The following is a 23680-nucleotide window of genomic DNA, read 5'->3' as shown; positions in this document are numbered from 1 at the left end:
GCCCAGGGAATGGATGTATCATTTCTTACTGTAATGGCCACTTACCATGATCATGAACATGTCTATATGAAGCCCAGATTTAGATTAGGAAGTCTGTAAAGAGCTTTGATTGTTGTTGTTTTGCTTTTTTCATTCTTAAAGGGTTGTGGATATGTGCATCCAAAATCCGGGAGATGAAACACTTGACATTCCATGTCCTGGAAAGATACGTTTTCCCACTGAACTGTCCTCATTTCTGACTCTGCATTCCTCGGATAATGTACTCTTCAGTAAGCCATTCTGCCCTGTTAGTTCCTGTGCTCACCTCCCCCAGGCTCAATACCAAGCCAGCAGAATCAGAGGGACCCTCTCTTCACCAAAACCAAGAACAGACAGGTATGGGTAACCATGATTGCTTTGCCATCATTGCCTGGAGCTAAAAGGCCCTGGGAGCATGAGCCTTCTTGGAATCATGCCATGAACGTGGATCCAAAGCTTAGTTCAAGACTAATGCTGGACGAGGACAAAGCTTAAGCACTGGGGACTGTCATGGAGGCGTAGTTCCACTGGGGTCAGTCTGAATGGCAGTCAGCTGCTGAGAGACCATCAGCCTTAACACCTAGAGACTGAAATATTTTTAATTAGTTGGCAAGGGACCATTACTGAGGTGTGCTGGGATTGTGCCTGGAAGACTAAAGGTTTGACTCTTGGTGGCATTGGGGACACTGAGTAGCCTGGATGGAGAAGCCTGGCATATTGGGAAGGTGGTGTTGCAGCTGATGGCCAGGAACAAACACCAGTTGGAACTATGAGCATCTTACACACATGGTGATAAACATTCTGTCATACCACTGCAATCCCTGATGATACCCTGAATGATAGCCTAACCATTTGGGAGGAAGCCCCCCCCTCCTACCCCTTTTTATGGCTCCATTGTTTTTTACTTAGGTTTATATTATAACTGTAGTTTATTTTATATTATATTGGGGTTTATATTATAATGGGGTTTATATGATAAACCTATAGCCTTCAGAGACAGGCACTCAGGGTGGGCAGAGGAGGACAATGGCAAGGTGCACCCAAAGCCAGTGGTCAGTAATGAGAACTTGATTGATGCTTGTATGGATGGTCCTTGCCCCATCATCTACAGCCTTTCTTATTTCTCCAGGGAACATTGTATGGGCGTCCCCGTCCTTGTATATTGTCCTATACCTTTGTGGGCACCCAGCAGGTATGGGGGACCCCCTGTCTGAGGGGATTTCCCTGTGTTTGTGGAGACCCACATTCTACACCCTTCAACTCTTCATAAACACATGAAGAATGTGCCTCCCCATGCCTATGCCAAGGGACTAATCACCGTCTCTTAAACACTTGTCTCTTGGATGCCAGAAGTCAGAACAGCAGGATCTTTGTGCTTCCCTTCTCTCCTTGGAGATGTGTTCACCAAGAAAACCTGTCCTATCTCTGGGGCCTCTGTGCTCGCCAGAAACATGATAAAAACACACTTGAGAGTCACCTGGACCTAATTTAGAATGCGTTCTGTCCTAGTCAGCTTGTGACTCTGGAAGGTCCTGCAAGGCTGCAAAGCCTCTGCTTCTCTTCTTGATAGAATCAGACCCATGAAATATGGTCCACATTTGAAACTTTAGTACGATATATATAATGTACAATTTGCTGCTGCACAGTATTCAGCTCAGAGGCAGGACATGTTCATGCTACCAGGCAGCCATACCTACCACCTGTCTCCATAACATTCCCATCCTCCCAAGCTGAAGCACTGCCCCCACTAAACACTGATTCTTCTCTCTGCATGCATGTGGCACCTACGGCTCTGCTTCCTAACAGTGACTGTGACCACTCTTGGTGTTCCAGGAAAGTTTCTGGAGGCTTCTGCTACATCTCCATAGCGTAGTTAGAGACCAGGTTTCTGTCCAGCGTCTTGCACCTGACAGAGTGTATCAGATGTTACCCTACTTCCTCTGTCTCTGTCCTCCCTTACATAGGAGCCTGCCTTCTACTCCACATGGCCCAGTGGGTAAGCAGAAGGCACCCTGAACACTGAAGTATCTTTTCTAGAGAAAGATCCAGGGACCGGTATGACCCAGCACACAGATCCTCTTTTTCAGACATTTGCCCTCTTCAAAGAGCTCTCTGGCACGGACCTGTGAGCATCACAGACAGGGATATGAGGAATTATGCTAACCTAGCAATTATTTCAGAAGGCCTCAATAAAACAGCATAACCTCAGAAGTCCAGATGGACACCCCTGCTTTAAAGATCCACCGGTGTGTAAACAGCCCTTCAACGGAGGGGCAGTGTCCACGTTACAGACAGGCCAGCCGGCCACCTGCCACAGTCCTGCAGGGTCAGCTAGACAGGCGTCAGTAGCAATGGTGTGACAAGGAACAGAGTCCACACGTGGCACTGGCTCCCGAGGACCCCTTTCCTCCCTTCTTCTGGGCGGTTCCCTTTCCTTCTGTAGCTTTAGAGCACAAGGCCATCCTGCCTGCTCCCAGGAACCCTGCTGTGCTCTAGCGTTATTTGTCGGCCCTCTGAACCACGGTCCCAGAAGTAGACATGGAATCCCAGACATGGCATGAGCAACATGGAGACAAGGAAGAAGCCTGGTTAGTCCCTGCTCATGATCAAACGGTCCAACTTCACAGGCTGGATTTGTCTCCTTTAAAATATTTTTATTCTTGCCGGACCATGGCAGTGCACACCTTTAGTCCCAGCACTCAGGAGGCAGAGGCAGGTAGATCTCTGAGTTTGAGGCTAGCCTGGTCTACGAAGTGAGTTCCAGGGCAGTCAAGGTTATACAAAGAAACCCTGTGTTGGCAAACCAAATATATACATGTAATATACAGCCTAGGCTGGCCTTGATTGCCATTCTCCTACCCCAGCTTCCTAAGCACTGATACTATAGAGGTCTGTCATTACAAGTCTAATGTCATTTTTATCTCAAATGTGATTTAATTTGAGAAAAATCCATTGCTGAACGCTTACTCTGTCTCCTGCCAAGGAAGCCTGTGGGAAAGGGTTAACATGGGGCTTCTCAGGCTCTCAGGCAGACCACCCTCTCTGCTGGGGGTTTTCAGTTATAGACCTGACTAGCTGTGGAATCAAAATATTTGAAAAGACTTGTTCCTGTCTTGCAGACATGCAGACTTTAATCTTTCCATCATTTCCCCAAACAGCAATAGTTTCACAAGTGTGTGTAGAGCATGGGCATAGAAGCAGGCAGGAGTGTGCGTCTGTGAGGCTGGAGCCAGTGCTGTTCAGAGAGTCTCAGAGGGTCGATGGTGCCCTTGTGTTCAGCCAGAATCTTCAAATGTGGCACTCCTTGGAAATAGTATCTGTGCCAGCTATGGTGACACATGCCTGTCATTCCAGCGTTTGGGAGGTGGTGGAGGCAGGGGGATGAGGTGTTCAAGATGAAGTCACAGTGGTCAGGATGGACTGACACCATTGCCTGGGGTTTGGATCAGGAGAGGAATCTGAACAGGGGTGGGGAAGACCATGATGTGATTGAGCTGGAGACAGGTGCTGAATTTGGTGGAGAGGCCCATGCAGTCTCCCTCACTACAGCCACAAGCGTCTAGTCCTTGTGGGAGTAATCTGGGCTGACAGTGAATCTTGCTGTCTTTGCCACTGGCTCACTGTGTGTAGTTACAGCAGCTGGAAGAAGGGATTGCAGCCATTGCTCCTTCCTTGGTTATATACTGTGAGACTACTTCACCCCGGCCTTTGACATGGAAGTTTATTCATGCCTAACAAGGCTAGCCTTTAAATCATGCTTTGGAGGTGCTTGGGTCAGTACCTCCCTAGAGCCAGACTTTCTTGATGTCTTTATGTCTTGATAGTCTGTAACAATGTCTCTAGTTCTTTGGTCAAAAACTTGTTCCTGTTGAAGGCTAGACTTGCAACCATGCAGAGGAGGACAGATGCCACCTTCAACCTGTGGTCTGATGTTCACAGCCTGTGCTTCACATGGAGTTTTATCCCTAAAAAAATGCATTCACATTTCTGTAGAGGTTTCCTGTCCTGCGAGAAGTTTTAGAAGGCGGGCTTCCTCTGTGCGTGTTGCTTGGCCAGCAGCAAAGGTACCTGTCCTTTTGTATTTTTATGAGCTCTCATCTGGGACTCATTGAGGATGAGCCGTGCTGTATGATGTGGGCACCTCAGACACACAGCATGGAGGACGAGCCCTTCTTTATAGCTGTTCCTAGATCCTAGCCATAATCCTCCAAAGTGGCATCCTTGAGATGGGTACATGTGAGAATCTGTCTGCTTACCGAGCAGGCATGAGAATCTCCTGGCTGTAGCCCTGAAGTAGCTATGTTGAGAATCAGGCAACCTGGTGGAAGGGGTGTGGTAAGATTCTTCTGTGTGTTTGTTTGTTTTGGTGTATGAACCCTCCCTAGCTTCAGCAAGCTCGAGTGTACAGACATCCTGAGCTGCAGAATCACTTCTGATTGTGGTAGCTGTTACCACAGGGAAGGTGCCCTAAACTATACACTAAATTCTGACCTAAGCATTTCTTAAGTGACCCTGCACTTTATCTCACTTTAAATTGTTCGTTGATAATTCCAGCTTCTTTAAAATGTCCTGGGGACAGTGCATAGTGGTAAAGCTAACCATCTCTAGCAATTACAAACGCCAGCAATACACAGGAGACAAGTTACACCCTTCAACTTACTAGCCATGAACTTGGCTAAGCGATGCACTGCCTGGTTCACAGACTTTCCGGTGAGAGGGAAGTAGGTGTGAGCAGCTGTTGCTGTACCAAGCCCTCCGAGGGTTGTGGCTGTGTTGGTAGGAGGCCCCTCCCATGCAGAAAACACTTGCACTTGCTGGTGGGTGAAGCATAAGTACAGGGGGAGGAGCCAGACGCCATCCACACACTCACTTGGGTGGGAACCCCATAGGGTTAGGATCCTCTGGGCATTTTTTTTATTGTCCTGCCATCCAATTCAGAATGTTCTCTGTACAGTTAGATGGACGAGTTAATTCAAGAAGACAAGAGGTGGCTTCCACATGAAAAGCCTTCTCAAGATGATACGCCCAAGTTCCTTGTGACTGGATGATTTTCTTTTGGTCTGGACAACTCTTGTGCATTTAACATGGAGGGGATCTGAGTATTCTCTGACCATGATCTGCTCAACCGTGTCATACTTAAGAGCATCCACAGGGCGGCGCCGCAGTCCAGTTTCATTTTGCCTCTCCCGATGGCGTGAGGAAGGCAGGTAGAAGGAGCAGGCAGTCATGTAGACATGTTGCATGCTCAGCCTTACCCCACCTGGCTGGCGAGTCTTGCACCCACAAAACAGGTAATAAAATGTGAGGTTCAGTGTGTGTGTGGAAACAGTCTCCTGAGCAGGTGCAGGGACCCTGACCTCTTCTTTTGCATTTCTTCTTTACATGGAGTTGGGAAAGGGGACAACAAAAGTCAAGGATGCCAGTTGATTTACTGACCTTTGGCTAATTAGTCTGTCTTTTGGGAGTTAATAAACTGTAAAATGTGTCAAGGGACCCAGAGGAATTTGGTCTTGGGTTAGCACACTGTTGCAGCTCCCTTGCTTACCCAGCAGTGGGCAGAGGCCTTCTGGGTCTCCTGCCTCATGCCCAGCAGGGTTGCTTTCCCTTGCCTATGTTGCAGGATCCCTGTGAGCTGACACATGGCCTGAGGGTACAGCCTGCTGCTGAGGGAGCCTAGCCCTATATCCCAGTGGGTGATCTACCAGGACACACCCCCAAGCACAGTCTGTGACCCACCATGCCCCCCAAACCTAGTCCTATTTGGGCGGGGCACTCTTCTTGTTTTTTAAATTGATTTTTATTGAGTTCTACATTTTTCTCTGCTCCCCTCTCTGCCTCTCCCCTCCTCTTCAGTCCTCCCTCAAGGTCCCCATGCTCCCTATTTTCTCAGGAGCTCTTGTCTTTTTCTACTTCCCATGTAGATGAGATCTATGCAAGTCTCTCTTAGGGTCCTTATTGTTGTCTAAGTTCTCAGGGATTGTGATTTGTGGGCTGGCTTTCTTTGCTTTATGAGTGAGTACATGTGATAAATGCCTTTCTGTGTCTGTGTTACCTCACTCAACAAGTGGAAGACTTGTATGACAAGAACTTTAGATCTTTGAAGAAAGAAATTGAAGAAGACACCAGAAAAATGGAAAGATCTCCCATGCTCTTGGGTAGGTAGAAATAACAAAGTAAAAATGGCAATCTTACCAAAAGCAATCTACAGATTCAAGGCAATGACCATCAAAATCCCAGCAAAATTCTTCACAGACCTCGAAAGAATGGCACTCAACTTCAAACAGAAAAGCAAAAAACAATCCTGTACAATAAAAGAACTTCTGGAGGCATCACAATCCTTGACTTCAAACTCTACTACAGAGCTACAGTACTGAAAACAGCCTGGCATTGGCATAAAAACAGACAGAAGGACCAAGGGAACCAAATCGAGGAACCGGATATTAATCCACACACCTTCAAACACCTGATTTTTTACAAAGAAGCCAAAAATATCAAATGAAAAACAGCATATTTAATAAATGGTTCTGGCATATCTCGATATCAACATGTAAAAGAATAAAAATAGACGGGTATCTATCACCATGCACAAAATCCAAGTCCAAATGGATCAAAGACCTCAACATAAAGCCAGCCACACTGAACCTCACAGAAGAGAAAGTGGGAAGTACACTTGAACATATTGGCACAGGAGACCACTTCCTAAATATAACCCCAGCAGCACAGACACTGAGAGAAACAATTAATAAATGGGACCTCCTGAAACTGAAAAGCTTCTGTAAAGCAAAGGACACTGTCAACAGGACAAAACAGCAGCCTACATAATGGGACCCACCTAACTCTGCCCTCATCTATGCATCTTAGAACTACTTCCCAAGTCTCAGACTTGTTCTGGGCAATGCAGGATTGTGCTGGGTAGAGAGACCAGGACAGCCTTTAAAATAAAATTAAAAATCCTCAAAGAAGTAAACTATATTTTGAACACATTTTTTACTTTCATAAAAAATAAAACAATAGGTAAAAGGCACATTTGAAGGCAATATACTATAAATATGTATTAATTTCACTTCTTTATCTTTTATATAGCTAAATTATAATGTGGCTAAGGAATGATAATCTTTAAAACATCAAACATGTCAGATGAGGAAATAAAGGACTCATATAGCTTATGTAATATCTAAAAAGCACTATAAACAAGGCTGAGTTGCTGTCGCTGAACCCAAATGTATTAAGGACAACTCATTAAAATTTTACCTTTAGAAAAGAAAATTAGTGAAAAAGATTCACCTGCCAGAAGTCGGCCACGGTGGCAGGAAGTGGACCCTGGGTGGCAATGTATGCAGGGTTTCGTGGGTCATGGTCCATCTGCAGGAACAAGAGTGGGTATAAGGATCAGTCACACAGCAGAAAGACATCATGACACAGGGCAGCACGGCTTCCACCCAGGGCTGTTCATAGACAAGTCTGCCTGACAAGCCCCAGAGCCCTCAGGGACATCCAATTGAGCAAGTCCTTCAGCCTGGCTATCATGTTGCAGAGAAGAGCCCAGCAGAACGGAGTCAACACTTCCCTGTATGGGCAATGCTGTTCAGCACACACTGAGACTCAGCTTGGGGAAGGGGACAACTTCCACCTACTCCAAGATATACTGAAGCCTCCCAGAACTGGGGTTTAGTAGGGAGTAAGTAGGCCAGAGCAATGGGCCATGGCCACATGCAGTGGACACGCCTGTGAGTCTTGAAAGAGCATGCGCATGAAGAGATTCCTGGGGAGGAGCCCATTCATGTTCAGTGTTTTGTCCATCTTGGGAGGGGCACATGCAGCTAGCCATCTGTCCGGGGATCACTGGCCTGTTTCAGTGCATCTGTGTCTGTCGCATGTCTGTATGTGTGTCCATTGTGTGTGTGACTGCCATGGTTGTATGTATATAAATGTCTATGGGTATGTGTCTGTCTGCATGTTTGTGTCTTTGTGTGTGTATGTGTAAGTCTGTGTGTCTGTCATCTGTATGTGTGTATGTCTTCACGTCTATGTTTGTGCCAGCACCTGTGTGTCTCGGTGTATGCTTTCCATCTGTGTGTATAACCATATGTGCGTTCACAGGCATTTCACAGACATGGGTCAGCCTTCTAGAAGCTCATTTCTGTCTCATCTCTTCCCTGACTGTGAGAGACGGAGAACAAAGAATGTGATTGAGGCTAGTTGGTTTGTCGGCATGTGCCTCGATCGCTCCCATAGTGGACGGCCAGCACAACAGACCTAAATCACAGTGCTTAACTTCAAGACTGGTGATGTAGGCAAAAAGAGAATGAACACAAGAACATTGTGAGGTGCAGAGGAAAGAAAGCCAGATTCACGAGCTTCCTGCAGGGTAGTCCTTGGCCACTCGGCAAATAACAGGGACCTCAGGCATCACTGTCCCCAAGTTACAGAGCAGTTCTGCCCCTTCCATAGGGACCCCAGAGACCAGCCCCGGGGGAAGAGACTCGGACATTGTATGGGGGTAGAATCTGGTCAAGAGAGCTACAGTAAGACCCACCCTGTCCTTGGCAAGTTTGAAGTTGGCATCCAACATTTGGACTTTTGTGTTTGATTAAAGATGTAGAATGTGGGGTGAGGCTGTGGCTGGGAGGTAGAGCACTTGCCTAGCATGTATAATGCCCTGAATTCGAATAACAGCATACGTGTATGTGCGCGTGTGTGCGCACATGCACAGACACACGCGCGCGCACACACACACACGCGTGCAGACACACACACATGAGGGGGCTGCGTTTAAAAATAACTGTTGACAATTCATTTCTCAGCACAGCAATAAAGGTAACAAGTTTTAGCCATATGCTCAGTGTGGAGGCTCAGGGACGCGTCTTGAGCCCCGTGAGCCCAAGCACAGCTTGCAAGCACTCGCAGGGATGATGGCTGTCAGCACAGAAAGGTGCCGGACGCATCTTGTAATTACGTGAGCCATAAAGGAGGGCAGGAGCACAAAGCAGCCGGTGCGAGTAATTCCAACAGAACAGCGATGTGATGCCGGCTGCACTGGGGCAGGGGAAATGCTTTCTGTGCATCTAATTTCATGATTCATAATTAAAACTGGACCTCGCTTTGAGATTCACAGCATACACAATACAGGTAAAATTATGTTTCTCTCACTGAAAGCCCCAATTAAGATGTTTCAGCAGAAAAACGCTTAGCAAAAATGAAAAGTTTTGATTTTTCAAAATATGCATTTGCTGGGGGTGACAGCTATTTACAGAGACCCTGTCTCTCCTGCAAACCGCCAGACAGAGGAAGCGGCGCCCCACTCCCTTCTCAGATGCGATTTCTTTTGCCCCATAGACTATAGCACATTTAAAAATTGTGACATGTTCAAACTACCAATTAAACTGTTTTCAGAATGAGAAATATGAGATTAAAAGGAAAAAATACAGGCAGTGTTTCAGGAGGGCAAACACATTTGCTTTTGTGATAGGTCTGAACTGTTATTAAAGAAAAATTCTCTAAGCCCATCAGCCTTGTTCAGACAGCAGACAGAAGTGAAGAAAGGAAGTGCCCAGGAGAAGAGGTGGTAAGCAGCGGCAGACACAGGGCACAGAGGGGATGCACAGACCATGCTGACTTTTCGGGAGGTGACTGTACTGGGCACTTCACACCCAGCAGTGTGGGGCAGCAGGAAGCAGGCCCTGGTTTGGTTCAGTCGGAGTAGAAGTGAGGCAAATATTTAGCTAGACAGACCGAAGTTTTCCCACGTCTGAGTCTTCAAGGCAGGCTAACTGCTTGGAGGGGGCTGATGAGTTCTATGAATGAGACTTTTCTTACAGGGGAATCTGACAACAGACCTGCCTGCGGGCAGCTACCATAGCGTCCACTCCAGAATGCTCTACTCTTCAAGGCTAGGGTTTGCCTCTTTCCTCCACATTGCTTTCCACTTCTCTGTGATATGCTTCCATAAGCAGCCAGTTACACAGTCTCTGCGGCTCTAGGGCTCAGTTCTGGGTGTGCTGGGCACTGTGACTTACAGGTACATGTTGTCCACTGGAACTCCACGGACATGAGTCCACTCAAATGCCCTAGCAGGTATTCCAAGTGCATCAGTAAACTCTTGCGAAGCATTGAGGTGGAAGCCATGCTCTGAAGAGTGGCCTCTGCGGGGACATGCCTACACTTGCTTTGTGGAGCCTCCATTGCACTCTTGGGAGCACATTGTTTAGATTCCAGCGGTAATCCAGGAAACTGGCAGGGCAATGGCCTCATCAATCCTGCCTCCCTAATGGGGGCTTCCTCTGTGACCCAGCCTGCTCAGAGAGATGAGTATAACAGGTAATCCAACTCAACTACTTTAAGGAGACCAAGTCAGAAGGCACTAGCACCAAGTGTCCCGAGTCCAAGAGCTCCACTTGAATGGCACAATAAAAAGGGAATGCATTCACCTGTGTTGAGCCTAGCCCTTGCTGGGCTGATTTTCAGGGTGTTATCACAACATGGGGTGAAAGTCCATGTATTTCCAAACGCATGACTTGAAGAACAAGCCAGGGTCTTTCTGTTAAACATTAACGGCCACTGTTAAATGTGCGAGTTACTGGCTTCTTTACACTAACACCCTTAGCAATGTTCCCAAGAAAGCTGACTTTAAAAACAGAGCATCCAGTATTCCAAATCAGAAGCCTCGAGGAGGCGGGATGGAGCACATCCCTACTGCAGACACTCCTGAGGAAGTGTGTACTCCAGACTGGTCCTGTTCTCCCCAGACTGCAGCCCCAAATGGCCAGCTTAGGAAGGGTCACAGGGTCCTGGGTGTTGGAGTCATTCACAGTGGCTGTATTTACCCTGGTGCCTCCATGTCCCCTACACCCCTGACAGGTTCACCAAAATACTTTTTGTCTTCTTTTTGGTTTTTCAAGGTCCTGGCTGTCTTGGAACTCTCTGTGAACACCAGGAAAGTCTGGAACTCAGTGATCTGCCCGCCTCTGCCTCTCAAGAGCTGGGATTAAAGGCCTGTGCCAACATACATGGCCAGCATGTTTTCTTAAAAGCAAACAGGACTAGACTCTTGTCCTGATGAAAAGTCTTCATATGGGGAGCTCCTGGGTATCTGAGCTTTGGAACCAGGAGACACTGCGTAGGGTCTTTCCTACTCTGAGATCTCACACTTGCGTACACCAAGCTCACAGGCGCAGATGTTTTCCCGAATATTTTCTGAGAGCCCACGATTTGTCCCCCACACTTGGCCAGTTTCTGAGGACATCTGCCATCCTTTCCTTAGGATCCTCCCTGTCCTGACTTAAATTAGTTAAATGCATTTAAACTGAAGCATTCATGTTCCTCCCGTCACTGACTAGGACGTACGCCTGAGTTGCTTCTGGGTGGTGTTAGGACTCAGGCTGCTTCCAGGTCATACATCGAGTGCTTATTTGAACCACGACCACATGGGTGGCCTGACTTAGTCTTGAGGCCTCCAGAGTAGCGAAGCCCAGCAATTAGAGTAAGCGATGATTTTCCTCTCTCACAAGCACTACGTGGAATGGCGGAATCCCCGTTTACTCTCATGACCCCTGTTTAAAAGCAAAGACTGCTTTTTATTTACTACGGGATGATTTTCCTGAAATGTAATGAGAACTAGGCCCAGATGTAATTATCATGGTTTTATACGGCATGGCCAGGGCTGTCTGGGTTGTAATTGTAAGCTAGCTACTCATTCTGAGGCTGCTATGAAGGTCGTTAGCAGTCTTCCTCCAGTTATCTCAGAGAGACGGCACAATGAGTTTCTTCTGCTTATTCTTACAATCCAAATTTAGAAGGGGGAAAAAAAAGAATTATAATATGAAGTGAAGAGAAAATGAAAGTTACCAGAATATTGCCTTTTCAACTGACCCTTCTGACCTGAAGCCATGGACAGCAAGGACTGGGAAGTCACTCTAAACATGAGCTCGTCCAACTCTTGGTCTGTGGATGGTGTCGGTATGACCCATATGAACTCACCCTGAGGCAAGGCTTCAGCCTGAACCCTAGCTGTGTGGCATGTGCTCTTGACATTTGGACTTGAAAATGACTGCTACTTCCGTTCTGGCTTTTTCATCCAGTTTTTTTTTCAGGAGGTAGGGATCAGGACAAGAGGAAAACCACTTCAGCTGGTTGTGAGGGGTTATCACCTGTCAGTCTTCTGTCATGTGGAGCCTGAGCCTGGGCATGCTCAGACGTGAGTCAGCCAGCGAGGCTCAAGCCAGAGCTTGAATTAGTCTTACACAGAGAGACTACATGAGCAACTGTAGATCAGAGCCACTGAGACGGAAGAGCCCAAGCTTCAAAGTTCACTCTTGCCGAGTAAAGCAGCCAGTCCTTAGCGAGGCACAAGGATGTAAGTCTGTATGTGTACGGGTGCACATGCAATGGTCTGGGTCCAGGTAGTATAGACAAAGCATCAATTCTTCATTCAGTTCATGTCTACTAGAGGCCCACACTCACTGTGTGGCATGTGTGAGGTGTCAGGAAGGGGGATCAGCTGCATATGCTGGAGTCTTAACAGCAATGCCGCTCACTGGGGATGGTAACGTCTCATAAGAGTCTGTCACTTTCCCGCAACTGCTGGACTTGTTCTCATAGATGACACTTTTTCTAGAGGAGTGGAAAGAACCTAGGGCATGATCTAGGTTTGTAACGTGGAAATGACCTGTGCACTTTTAGTTCATGGTGTTGTGGGGGCCTCGTCAGAAAATGCTGCAGGCCCTGTTTGGTGAATGCGCACTTCAGAACTGAAGCGAGGTTCCTGATATTTCCGAGTCCAGCTAAGGAAACTCCCAGTGTCGTAAATGTTACATCTGTCCCAGGACCCCCTGCTTTGACCAGGATGCCTCTGGGCATGGTCTGTGATTCTGCACAGCTTCTTGGCTTCCAATCCCAACAACCCAGCTCCACAGTGGGAAGCCAGTGCGAGGCTGGAAACAAGCACATCCATCCCATGCCTACAGTTGTGCCACTGAGGGAGGGTGACATCACAAGCATGCCGAGGAACAGCCTGTGTCCCCCCTCCCCAGCGACCGTGGACTTACGATGGGGCTGGCATTGATGTAGTCCGAATTGCTATGGCTGTTCTGTGACTTCAGCAGGATCCTGGAGTGGTCATCTGCAAGCAAGCAAGAGCAGAAGGTTAAACTGTGTAGACCTCTGAATCCAGCAAAGCTAACCACTGCTTGGGCGGGCTTGGGGTGCCTGTGTGGGCTCCATGTGCTCCAAGACTCCCCTCTAGCCTTTCTGGTGCAGGCCTTGCAGTGTGGGCCTTTCCTTTCCATGCTCCATACTTGAATCTTTGGTATAAGGGTTGTGTACAGGGTATGTGGGGAAAGGTACCAAGGGCCTCTCGCTTAGCAGAAACCTTGACAGTCTTCCTGTGTAGAGCTCAAATGCCAAGTTTATCTTCTGTGCAGCATTAACTGAGCACTGGCCTTGCAGTGACAGACAACTCTACCAATATACAGTAAATGAACAATAACGTGAATATTAACAGGAAGGCCGCCATTCAAAATGTTTGTTGATAAATCATTAAAACCTTCCAATTGCTAAAATTTAGTTTCAAAGGGAAAGAAAGAGCCAAAGAAAACGCAGATGAAAAGGGTGCAAAGAGAAACATGTCCACTGTTAAAGTAAGAGCATGCCCTCAAAGGGCAGACTGGGACAACTGTGGAAACTGCCCCCAGTGGGATCAGTGAGGCAACATCTTAGCTAGGGAACAGGCTGCCTCCTGCCTGCTGTGACCTCTGTGCCATCTCTCCAGCAGTTTCCAAAGTGTGGCCTATGTGGAAAGTACAGGGTTTGTGTGAAACTGGGGCAGACATGAAGACAGCAGGGCCGAAGATACCAGATCCTATCAACGCTCCTTTTCTCCTTCAAACGCTGCCACCACTTTTGATCGTTGCTCCCCCACCAGAGATGTTTCTTTGGGGAGCACACAACACTGTGTCTCTTATTCTGGGGAGACAGAACCATCTGTGCTAGGGAGCCCTTTAAGCCTTCCTCAGGCCACTTCCTGTAGACGGTAGAGCCTTCCTCAGATAGCCACTTCCTGTAAAAGGTAGTGATGGAGGAAGGTCATCTATCTATGTGTTACTTTCATTGGTTAATAAAGAAACTGCCTTGGCCCTTTGATAGGACAGAAAATTAGGTAGGCGGAGTAAACAGAACAGGATGCTGGGTAGAAGTCAGTGAGGCAGACGCTATATCTCTCCTCTCCAAGATGGGCGCACGTTAAGATCCTTCCTGGTAAGCCACCACCTCGTGATGCTACACAGATTATTAGAAATGGGTTAATCAAGATGTGAGAATTAGCCAAAAGAGGCTAGAGCTAATGGGCCAAGCAGTGTTTAAAAGAATACAGTTTCTGTGTAATTATTTTGGGTAAAGCCAGCCGGCGGCTGGGAGCTAGGAGGCAGGAAACGGCCCACAGCTCCTTCTATGGAGTTCCTATTACTACAAGGTAGAGCTTTCCCCAGATAGGCCACTTTCTGTAGAAGGTACAGCCTTCCCCAGATAGGTCACTTCCTGTAGAAGATAGAGCCTTCCTCAGATAACCGCTTCCTGTAGAAGATAGAGCCTTCCTCAGATAGCTACTTCCTATAGAAGGTAGCTCTTAGGTACCAGAGCTGCCCTGCTGTATCAGTGAAGCCTTGAAACCCTCCCCTCCACCACATCCCCTCAACGCCCCCCCCCCCCATGCACTTCTGTTTCTGTAACTTCATTTTGGGACAAGGCCTCATTATGTAGCTTCAACTGTCCTGGAACTCACTCTGTAGACCAGGCTGGCCTCAAACTCATAGATATCCACCTGTCTTTGCCTCCCAAATGCTGGTAATGGTAAGGTATGCACAGCCATGTCTAGCTCTTTCATTTCTCTTGAAGATTTTACTTAAATTTAAAGAAAAATGTGTGTCAGTGTGTGTTTGTGTGTTTGTGGTGGGATGTGGGTCAGAGGACAACTTTGTAGAATTGGTTCTTCCCTTCTCTCTTTAATGTGGGTGGGTTCTGGGAACTGAACTCGTTTTACTGAGCGTGCATGGCAAGCATTTTATCTACTGAGCCATCTTTTTGCCTTTAATTTAATTTTTTATTTTTAACTATGGGTTTCTGTGTGGGTACAGAGGTATTCAGTCCCCCTGGAGCTGGACTTGGAGGAGGCTGTGAATTGGTAAAGTGGGTGCTGAGAACTAAACCTGGGTCCACTGGGAGAGCGGTAACACTCTCACCCACTGGACTCACTCTCCAGGTTTCCTTTTCCTTTTCCTTCACCCGATCTCCTACAGCACCTACTATCCTCTAATTCACTGTGTAGTCAACAACCTTGAATATATAATCCCCCTGCTTCCACATCCCCAGTGCTTGGACAGTAGGCGCTCATCATCACACTGGATTTATGTAGGGCTGAGGATGGAACCCATGACTTCATACATGCTAGGCAACTGTCCTATGAATTGAGCTACATATACCACAGCCATAATTAAATACAATTATTACAATAACAACACAATGACTGGGGCTGGAGAGACGGCTCAGTAGTTTATTAGTATTTACTGCTCTTCCAGGCAGCCTCAGTTGGGGTCCTAGCCTCCACATTGGTGGGCCACAATGGCCTATAACTCCAGCTCCTGGGAATCATCACCAGCTCTCTTCTGACCTCTGAAGGAATCTGCACACATACTCACACACAGACACATGTGCATGCATGTAATTCAAAACAACCACCACCATGTTCTAGAGTTGGGGAAGTCAGAGACTTATGACAGATTGAACTTGGGAAGCGTGGTCTTCTGGGGCTCTCGGCAGCAGTGGCTGCGGGTCCAGTCTGTCAGAATGTGCTGGGAGTGTTTCCAGCAGAGACAGGATGAAGGCTCACACATCTTACAGTATGAACACCCATCTACCCATCTATGTGCCTGATGAGGGTTGCAGAAGCATCATGAAAGCATTTAAGATGGTGGATGTCAAGACATCTCTGCAGTTTTGAGCAGAGGTATGGGTGATTAAAAAAAATCCCATGGACTTTATGGTTCCTTCCTGCATAATATTTTTTGAGACAGGGTTTTTTTTGTTCAAGAGTCCTGACTGTCCTGGAACTTGCTTTGTAGACTAGACTGGCCTGGAACTCAGAGATCCACCTGCCTCTGCCTCCTGAGTACTGGATTAAAGGCATGCACCACCACTGCCCAGCTAAGGAATAGTCTTAATTTCTCCAGTATTCTATATTTTCACACATAAAATAAAAAAGAGAGGCCTTCGAGTTGGTATTGGCAGCCTGTTAAACCGACTCTGTAATAGAGTGATGTTACTACCTGCTTCCAGAGTGTTCCAGAGAGGCACCTGGAAATCTGACTCACTCTAAATGTTCTCAACACACCATCTCACAGCTGGGTGCCTCTTCTGAGAAACATTTATAACCAGCTGGGGATGGTGTGGGAGAGAATGAGGAAAAGACAGACCGCAGTTCGTGGTTTCCTGGCTCCAGTGTTGCCTGCTCAGTAAGGGATGTGTGGCTTATGCTAGGGAGGCCTGAGAGTGACTGTGGTTTCTTATAGGGCCACTGTGGCCCAGATGGGGTAGCTGTGTGCCTGGGTTTAGCGGGTTTAGCAGCTGGACTTTCTTCTTAGAAAGCCATAAAAACGTCCCCAACATCTGGAGGCTCGGGGAGAAAATATGGGGTCCAGAAGCCTGCAGTCTGAATATGAAAAGGGCCTGTCATAGCAGCTGCTATCTGCCAGTGTACAGCAGGGTTGGCTCCATGGTATTGCTGTGGATCTCTGTGCCGAGCACAGGCAGGCTGCACAGTCATCCTTCGGTCATCTCTGTAAGAGCTTCAAGTCAAGGAGAGGCCTTCCTGCCCTCGACAGTATATTTAGTTTTGTATGTTGCAGTATTTTGCTGTTGAACTTTTATTTTTAACATTGGTCCACTTTGGAGGACACCCTGGAAGGGCTAGTGCACCATGGACAGCAGGGGCATGCACAATGAAAAGTCAGTAGCAAAGCTCCAGTGTCATTTGTGGTTTCCTTTCCCTGTCCATAGTTTTAAAGCAATGCTATGGAAGCCAATAAAATACCACATAATACAGTATCACAAGTGTTAAAGACAGGCTTCCCAAACTGCAAGGTTTAGCATGCCTGCCTGTCCTTTGGGATGTTAATGGGGGTAAACGGGCCTATGAGATCAATCCAAACATGCGAGACCAAGTGCAAGTTTCAGGGAAGCCAGATGGCTATGCACAGGCAGCTAGTCCACTATGATCTCTAGCTTATGGAAGTCACTCCTTCCTGTTTCAAGGGAAACACACAGGCCAAGATCTAATGGCATTCTTGAGCCATTTCAGTTAATAAATGTGTATGTTTTACAAAACAGTCCGAACTCAGAAGTCAAGAACATCTCACTTTCTGCATCTGGTCTTAATTGGAGCTATTTTCTTTCAAAGGAGATTCACAATCTCATTATCTGGGAGGGACAGGAACATATATGGGGGATATTATTAATCAAACCCACCACATACCTTCCTCTTCTGACACAGCCAGTATCTGTCATGCATTATTACTTGATTCAGAAATATTCCTAATTTCCACGTTATTTATTTGGTTTTCGAGACAGAGTTTCTCTGTGAGACTGTGGCTGTCCTGGAACTCACTCTGTAGACTAGACTGGCCTTGAACTCACAGAGATCTGCCTGCCTCTGCCTCAGGAGTGCTGGGATTAAGAGTGAGTGCTGCCACCACGCAGGGTTATATTCTTATTTCAGATTGAAGACTTGGAGGCCCAGGAAGATCAGACAGTGTTCTTGACCAGTATTGGAGAAAACGGCTTCAAGTCTAAGTCCTGCCACTTGCTAGTCTGGAGTGTTTGGATAAACATTTCAGAGAATTGGACTTGGACTTCAAAATATAAGGTTTATTATCTAATTCAGGACTGTTTCAATAAATAGCATCTATTATTGGAACACAGTGAGAAGTTCAGGAATAGGTTTAAGACTACAGATAGACCCACAGGCAGAGTGGAAGTCCACTGAGTTAGCCAAATGTGTGTAGCGACTGCTGTCTCTTTAGTAAATACAAAATGACTTTCACAAATGTGAACATAGGAAACAAGTTCCAGAACTGCAAGGGCAAAAAGCCCAGGAAGACAGCATTCTGAAACACTGTGGAGGGCTCCGAACTTTTATTACTAAGGAATGTGGGATCTAGAATCCCGGTATGTTCAGAAGATGCATGGAACCCATATTTTGTTGGCCTGACATTTTCTAGCATAGAATTCTCAGGAAGGTGGTTCCTACAATTCCTGATATTGCACTTATTGGTCCAAGCAAGCTGCAACATACAGCCAATCGTCTCCATCTTACTGGTACATGCATTCCTCCAAGTTGCTCATCTCTTCCTGTTTCTCTTCTCTCCGTGGTCCTCCTCCTTCCATGGCCCTCAGCCTCACTGTTCTGCATCTCTCTGTCCCCTCATCTGTACTACTCACTCATTTGCACATGCTGCTCACACACCTGGATCACCCATCCATGTTCCTTACTCCTCCTCATAGTTGTGGCATGCTTTTCTTGTTACTGTGACAAAGTACCAGATACAGCAACTTAAGAAACAATTTATCTTATTCCTGTCCATCACCCTGGGGGAGACATGGTTACATTGTATCCACAGCCAAGATGTAAAGATAGCTGAATGCTGCTGTTCCCTCTCTTTTTCCTTTTATTTGGTTGGCTATACCAGCCCATGGGATGCTGCCATCCACATTTGGGCTGAATCTTTCCTCTTTAGTTAAAGTTATTTTTTAAGACTTATATATGTGGTGCATGCATCTCATGCTTGCCTGGTGACTGTTAGAGGTCAGAAAGGTGCATGGGATCATCTGGAACTGGAGTTCTGAGTTCTGGATGAGTGTAAGCCACCACGTGAAAGCTGGGAACTGAACCTGGGTCCACCACAAGTGTTCTTAACCACTGACGCATTTCTCCAGGCCAGGCTAAGGATTTCTAAAATACTCCCAAACACACCCGGATGTGTGTCTCCATAGTGATTCCAAATGTAGCCAAGTTGATAATTAAGACTAACATTTGCAGGGGCTGGGGAGATGGCTCAGTGGTTCCGAGCACTAATGGATCTTACAGAGGACCTGGGTTACAACTGTCTGTAACTCCAGTTCCAGGGGATCTCATGCCCTCTGAGAGTACCAGGCACACATCTGGTGTACAGACATACATGCTGGCAAAACACCTATACATGTGTAATAAAAATAAATCTTAAAAATAAAAGATTAACTCAGAACTCACCCTCTTGACTCTCAAATATGTTATTTTGAATCACAGCCAGCACTTCATCCTTGTCCTCTAAAGCCCTCATGTTCATCGTTTGATGCAAAATAAAGTTAGTCCATCTCTAAAGTCCCCAATCATTCAAAAGCACAAAGTCTGGGGATTCTCCTGAGCCTTCAGGTGGTTTCAAGAAGCCCCGTAAGACCAACGCTGCATACTTTCAAAATATAATGGCATAGAACAAACATCCCTGGTCCAAAAGTAGAAATGAGCCAATAGCAAGGAAAGAACAGAACAAAGCAAAGCTGACAGCAGAAACGCTGAACCTTGCAGTGCCACGTGGCCTGCGATGGAATCGCCTGGACTCCGACAGGCGTGGTTAGCTCCACTACAGCAGCTTGTAGCATCCGCATGTCTCTCTTGGGGGTGGCCCTGCTCTGTGCCTTCAGCTTTCCTTAGTGGACATCCCACAGTTCTAGTATTTTCAACAACACAACTTAGAATTTGCCTTCCCAGCTCTGAGCAACTGCATTTCAAGGCCTCCTTATAGAGTCTGGCCCTGCCATGCTTAGCCAGAGGAGCTTCCTGGAACCTTGCTAGAAACCTCTATGACCCTTCAGTTTTTGTGTTTTTCATGTCTGCACATAATTGTGCCATGTCGATGATGATGCTGGTCTGGAATGTAGTTAGGCCCCTTGGTTTACATTGTTCTCTTTCATTATTCCTGGGGATGCACTGCTCTGGGTAGTTGTTTTCCAGCAGAGAACCTCTTGCTATTCTCACTTCAGGCTTCCACCCACCCCGAATTTGCATTTTCACTAAATAGAGCCTTTGATGGGTGGGTTGTCTCAGTATAGAGTACGTGGTTTCCCTTTAGTAGTACTAATCTAACAATTTCACTTGCTTTCTCTGCTATCTTCTTAACAACTTTAAATTCATTTGTTTTTCTAGCAAGTGATACCTTTTTCATCTCTCTGCTCTGCTTGTTACCCTGCCCCTCCCCGCATAGACCTGGATAAGGATAGTGAGCAATAGCCATGCTACAGCCTGAGTGCTGTACTGGTGTAAGAGGTTCTTTTTCTGTCAATCACGTCTTAAATAAATGCTGATTGGCTAGACAGGAAGTATACGTGGGTCAATCAGACAGGGAGTAGAGGTGGGGCAATGAGAACAGGAGAATTCTAGAAAGGAGGAAGCCCATCCTCCCAGTCCTACCCAGATCACTGAAGAAGCAGGATGTAATCTGCCCCACTGAAAAGGGTACTGAACCATGTGGCTAAAATAGATAAAAATAATGGGTTAATATAAGCTATAAGAGCTAATAAGAAGCCTGAACTAATGGGCCAATCAATTTATCATTAATATAGACTCTCTGTGTGATTGTCTTTGGGACATACCAGCTGTGGGAACTGGGCAGGACAAAAACCCCCAAAATCAGGCCCTCATGTTACACTATACTACCTTGATATTTCTTCTGTCAGCCAGCTTAGTTCATATCTCAGCCTCACTGAAATCTTCAGGACATGGGCAGAATGTAGACTTCACCAGACTGTGGATGTCTCTGGGATTGGCTCCCTGTGTTCTGCTCAGGCCCAGTCATCTGAGGAATTAAACTTCTACACCGCTGTGGGCGGGAAAACTGGTGAAAAATGCAGGTGAAGTCCCTTAGGTGCTGGAGCCCAGCTACACTGTCTGTTCTGCACTCTCCCTATCCCACCATGCACTGGCCAAGTTTGTAAAATGCAGGTGAAGTCCCTTAGGTGCCGGAGCCCAGCTACACCGTCTGCTCTGCACTCTCCCTATCCCACCATGCACTGGCCAAGTTTGTAAAATGCAGGAGAAGTCCCTTAGGTGCCGGAGCCCAGCTACACCGTCTGCTCTGCCCCTCCCTATCCCACCATGCACTGGCCAAGTTTGTAAAATGCAGGAGAAGTCCCTTAGGTGCCGGAGCCCAGCTACACTGTCTGTTCTGCACTCTCCCTATCCCACCATGCACTGGCCAAGTTTGTAAAATGCAGGAGAAGTCCCTTAGGTGCTGGAGCCCAGCTACACCGTCTGCTCTGCACTCTCCCTATCCCACCATGCACTGGCCAAGTTTGTAAAATGCAGGAGAAGTCCCTTAGGTGCCGGAGCCCAGCTACACCGTCTGCTCTGCAGTCTCCCTATCCCAACATGCGTTGGCCAAGTTTGTAAAATGCAGGAGAAGTCCCTTAGGTGCCGGAGCCCAGCTACACCGTCTGCTCTGCACTCTCCCTATTCCACCATGCACTGGCCAAGTTTGTAAAATGCAGGAGAAGTCCCTTAGGTGCCGGAGCCCAGCTACACTGTCTGCTCTGCACTCTCCCTATCCCACCATGCGTTGGCCAAGTTTGTAAAATGCAGGAGAAGTCCCTTAGGTGCCGGAGCCCAGCTACACCGTCTGCTCTGCACTCTCCCTATCCCACCATGCGTTGGCCAAGTTTGTAAAATGCAGGAGAAGTCCCTTAGGTGCCGGAGCCCAGCTACACCGTCTGCTCTGCACTCTCCCTATCCCACCATGCACTGGCCAAGTTTGTAAAATGCACAGTCAATGAGGGCAGCGACAAGATGGCTCAGGTCTTCACAGGAGTCCTCACTGGCCATCCACATGGCTCTTGTCACTCAGGTCTTCCCAACTCCCACCAGAATGGCCCATTGGGCTCTGCTTCAGGTAACTGCAAAGGCTTTTCTGGCTCAGTTTCCGAATCTACATTGCTGTCTAGTGAAGTTTCCAGAAGGTCTGTCATCACAGTGTCCCCACTTAATGGGAACAATTTTCTACAAGAGTGACTTTTCTTCTTGTTGGGGAACACCTGGCAAGCATGACGTAAGGAAGGGTTTGTTTTGGCACACAGTCTTCGGGGCTGGTCCGTCATGGTAGGGGCAGCATGGCTCAGTTCATATTGAGTTGGAACCCTAGGCTATAAGAAGAAACTGACTGCACTGGTGGTGTCTTTCTTCTGTAGTTAAACCTTTTCAGAAACCCCTTCATAGACACCCCAGAAGTGTTTCCATAGCAAGTCCAAATCCAAAGTGATGATTAATTATCATGGGTACCATTTTCAGGAATCCCTCCTATATGCCAAGATAGTCCTACTATTAGGCCTGCTTTGTGCTGACATTCTCTGGCAAGTTGTCTAACAGACTTAGGCCTGGCTTTGGCTACCTTGAACCACAGAGGCCCCACAAAGGTGATAGAGGCCCCACAGAGGTGACAGTGCCCTGTGGTGGTGGTACTCACCACTCTTGGTCTTATATTTTTATTTTCTACTTTTAAAAAAATATTTATTTATTGTGTGTTACTGTATAAAAAATTTGGTTTTTGTGTGTATGTAGAGTGCCTGCTTGCATGCATGTGCCTCATGAAAGTGCCTGGTACCCGTGGAGGCCAGAAGAGGGCAATGGCTTCCCTGGAAATGAGAGTTGTGAGCTGCCATGCTGGTGCTGGGAACCAAACCTAAGTCCTCTGTGCAAGAGTACAAGTGATTCTTACTCAGGGAGTCATCTCTCTAGCCTCAGGTCTCATTTATTAAGATTCTTTCAGAAGCATTCCTGTGGATTTTTAAAATTCAAGAGGGCAGCCTCCTAGGCCAGCAATGGTGGTACAGGTAGAGTGTGGAGGAGACAATGCCATGCCGATGTAGAAGTTTAGCTCATCGGCATGACTGGGCCTGAACAGAACAATGGCACTAATCCCATATGTATCCAGACTGCTGCGTCCCACAAGGCCTACCCAGCCACCAAGCTCTCCTAAAGTTTTCAATGCTAAGAGATGAAACGTGTCCACCCCAAAAGGATGCGAAGAAGTTTTACCCACTCTCCCCCAAACGTTAGTATTCTTGGGAACATGGTCCCTCTGTATATAATTAAGTTACACTGAAGTCATCAGGGCGAACCCTGACCCAACAGGACCAGTGCTCTATTAAGCAGGTGTGTGGGGTGGGGTGGGAAGGATTTGAACACAGATCGCCACAGGACCAGTGCCATATGAACACAAAGACAGCTTTTGGTGAGCAGGGAGAGCTTTGATGACACTCTCACCTTGGATTTCAGCTGCAAAACTGAGGCTGATGGATTCTGTTGCATAATCTTTGGGCTTTCATTGCTCTGCTCCCAGGGGCTGATGATGTACCGGGATGGGATGGGATGCTTGACTCTGGCCCAGCTGCATTCTCAGCCAAGCCAACCAACCTCCTTCAGGTCTTAGCTTTTATATCCCTTACTGAGGTAGCTACATGGATGCTCGTGCAGGGTCCTATGAGATCAGCTGGCAGAATGGGGGCTGTCCCTACTGACTTTACACAAAGAGGGATTGGAGAGGAGTGTTCCCACCAGGTCCTCGGCCCACAAGGGGGTTGTGTGTCAGCTCTG

General features: G+C 47.1%; 1 protein-coding gene across 1 annotated transcript in view; it reads right to left on the bottom strand.

The window, feature by feature from the left end:
• The window catches only part of Ptprn2 (protein tyrosine phosphatase receptor type N2), a 744114-nt gene that overhangs the window by 34318 nt on the left and 686116 nt on the right, over positions 1-23680 (bottom strand). Inside the window, exons 16-17 of the mRNA XM_041638770.1 lie at positions 13062-13135; positions 7303-7380 (exon numbers count right to left, since the gene is read on the bottom strand). Of these exons, the coding sequence (XP_041494704.1) occupies positions 7303-7380; positions 13062-13135 (152 nt within the window). The remainder of the gene's footprint in view (positions 1-7302; positions 7381-13061; positions 13136-23680) is intronic.

The sequence above is a fragment of the Microtus oregoni genome, unplaced genomic scaffold (genome assembly GCF_018167655.1).
Source record: "Microtus oregoni isolate MIOR12 unplaced genomic scaffold, Mior012 000056F_ref0000123, whole genome shotgun sequence".
NCBI classification, from domain to species: Eukaryota; Metazoa; Chordata; class Mammalia; order Rodentia; family Cricetidae; genus Microtus; species Microtus oregoni.
The sequence above is the reverse complement of the archived record's forward strand: the minus strand, read 5'-3'. Positions and strand labels throughout refer to the sequence as shown.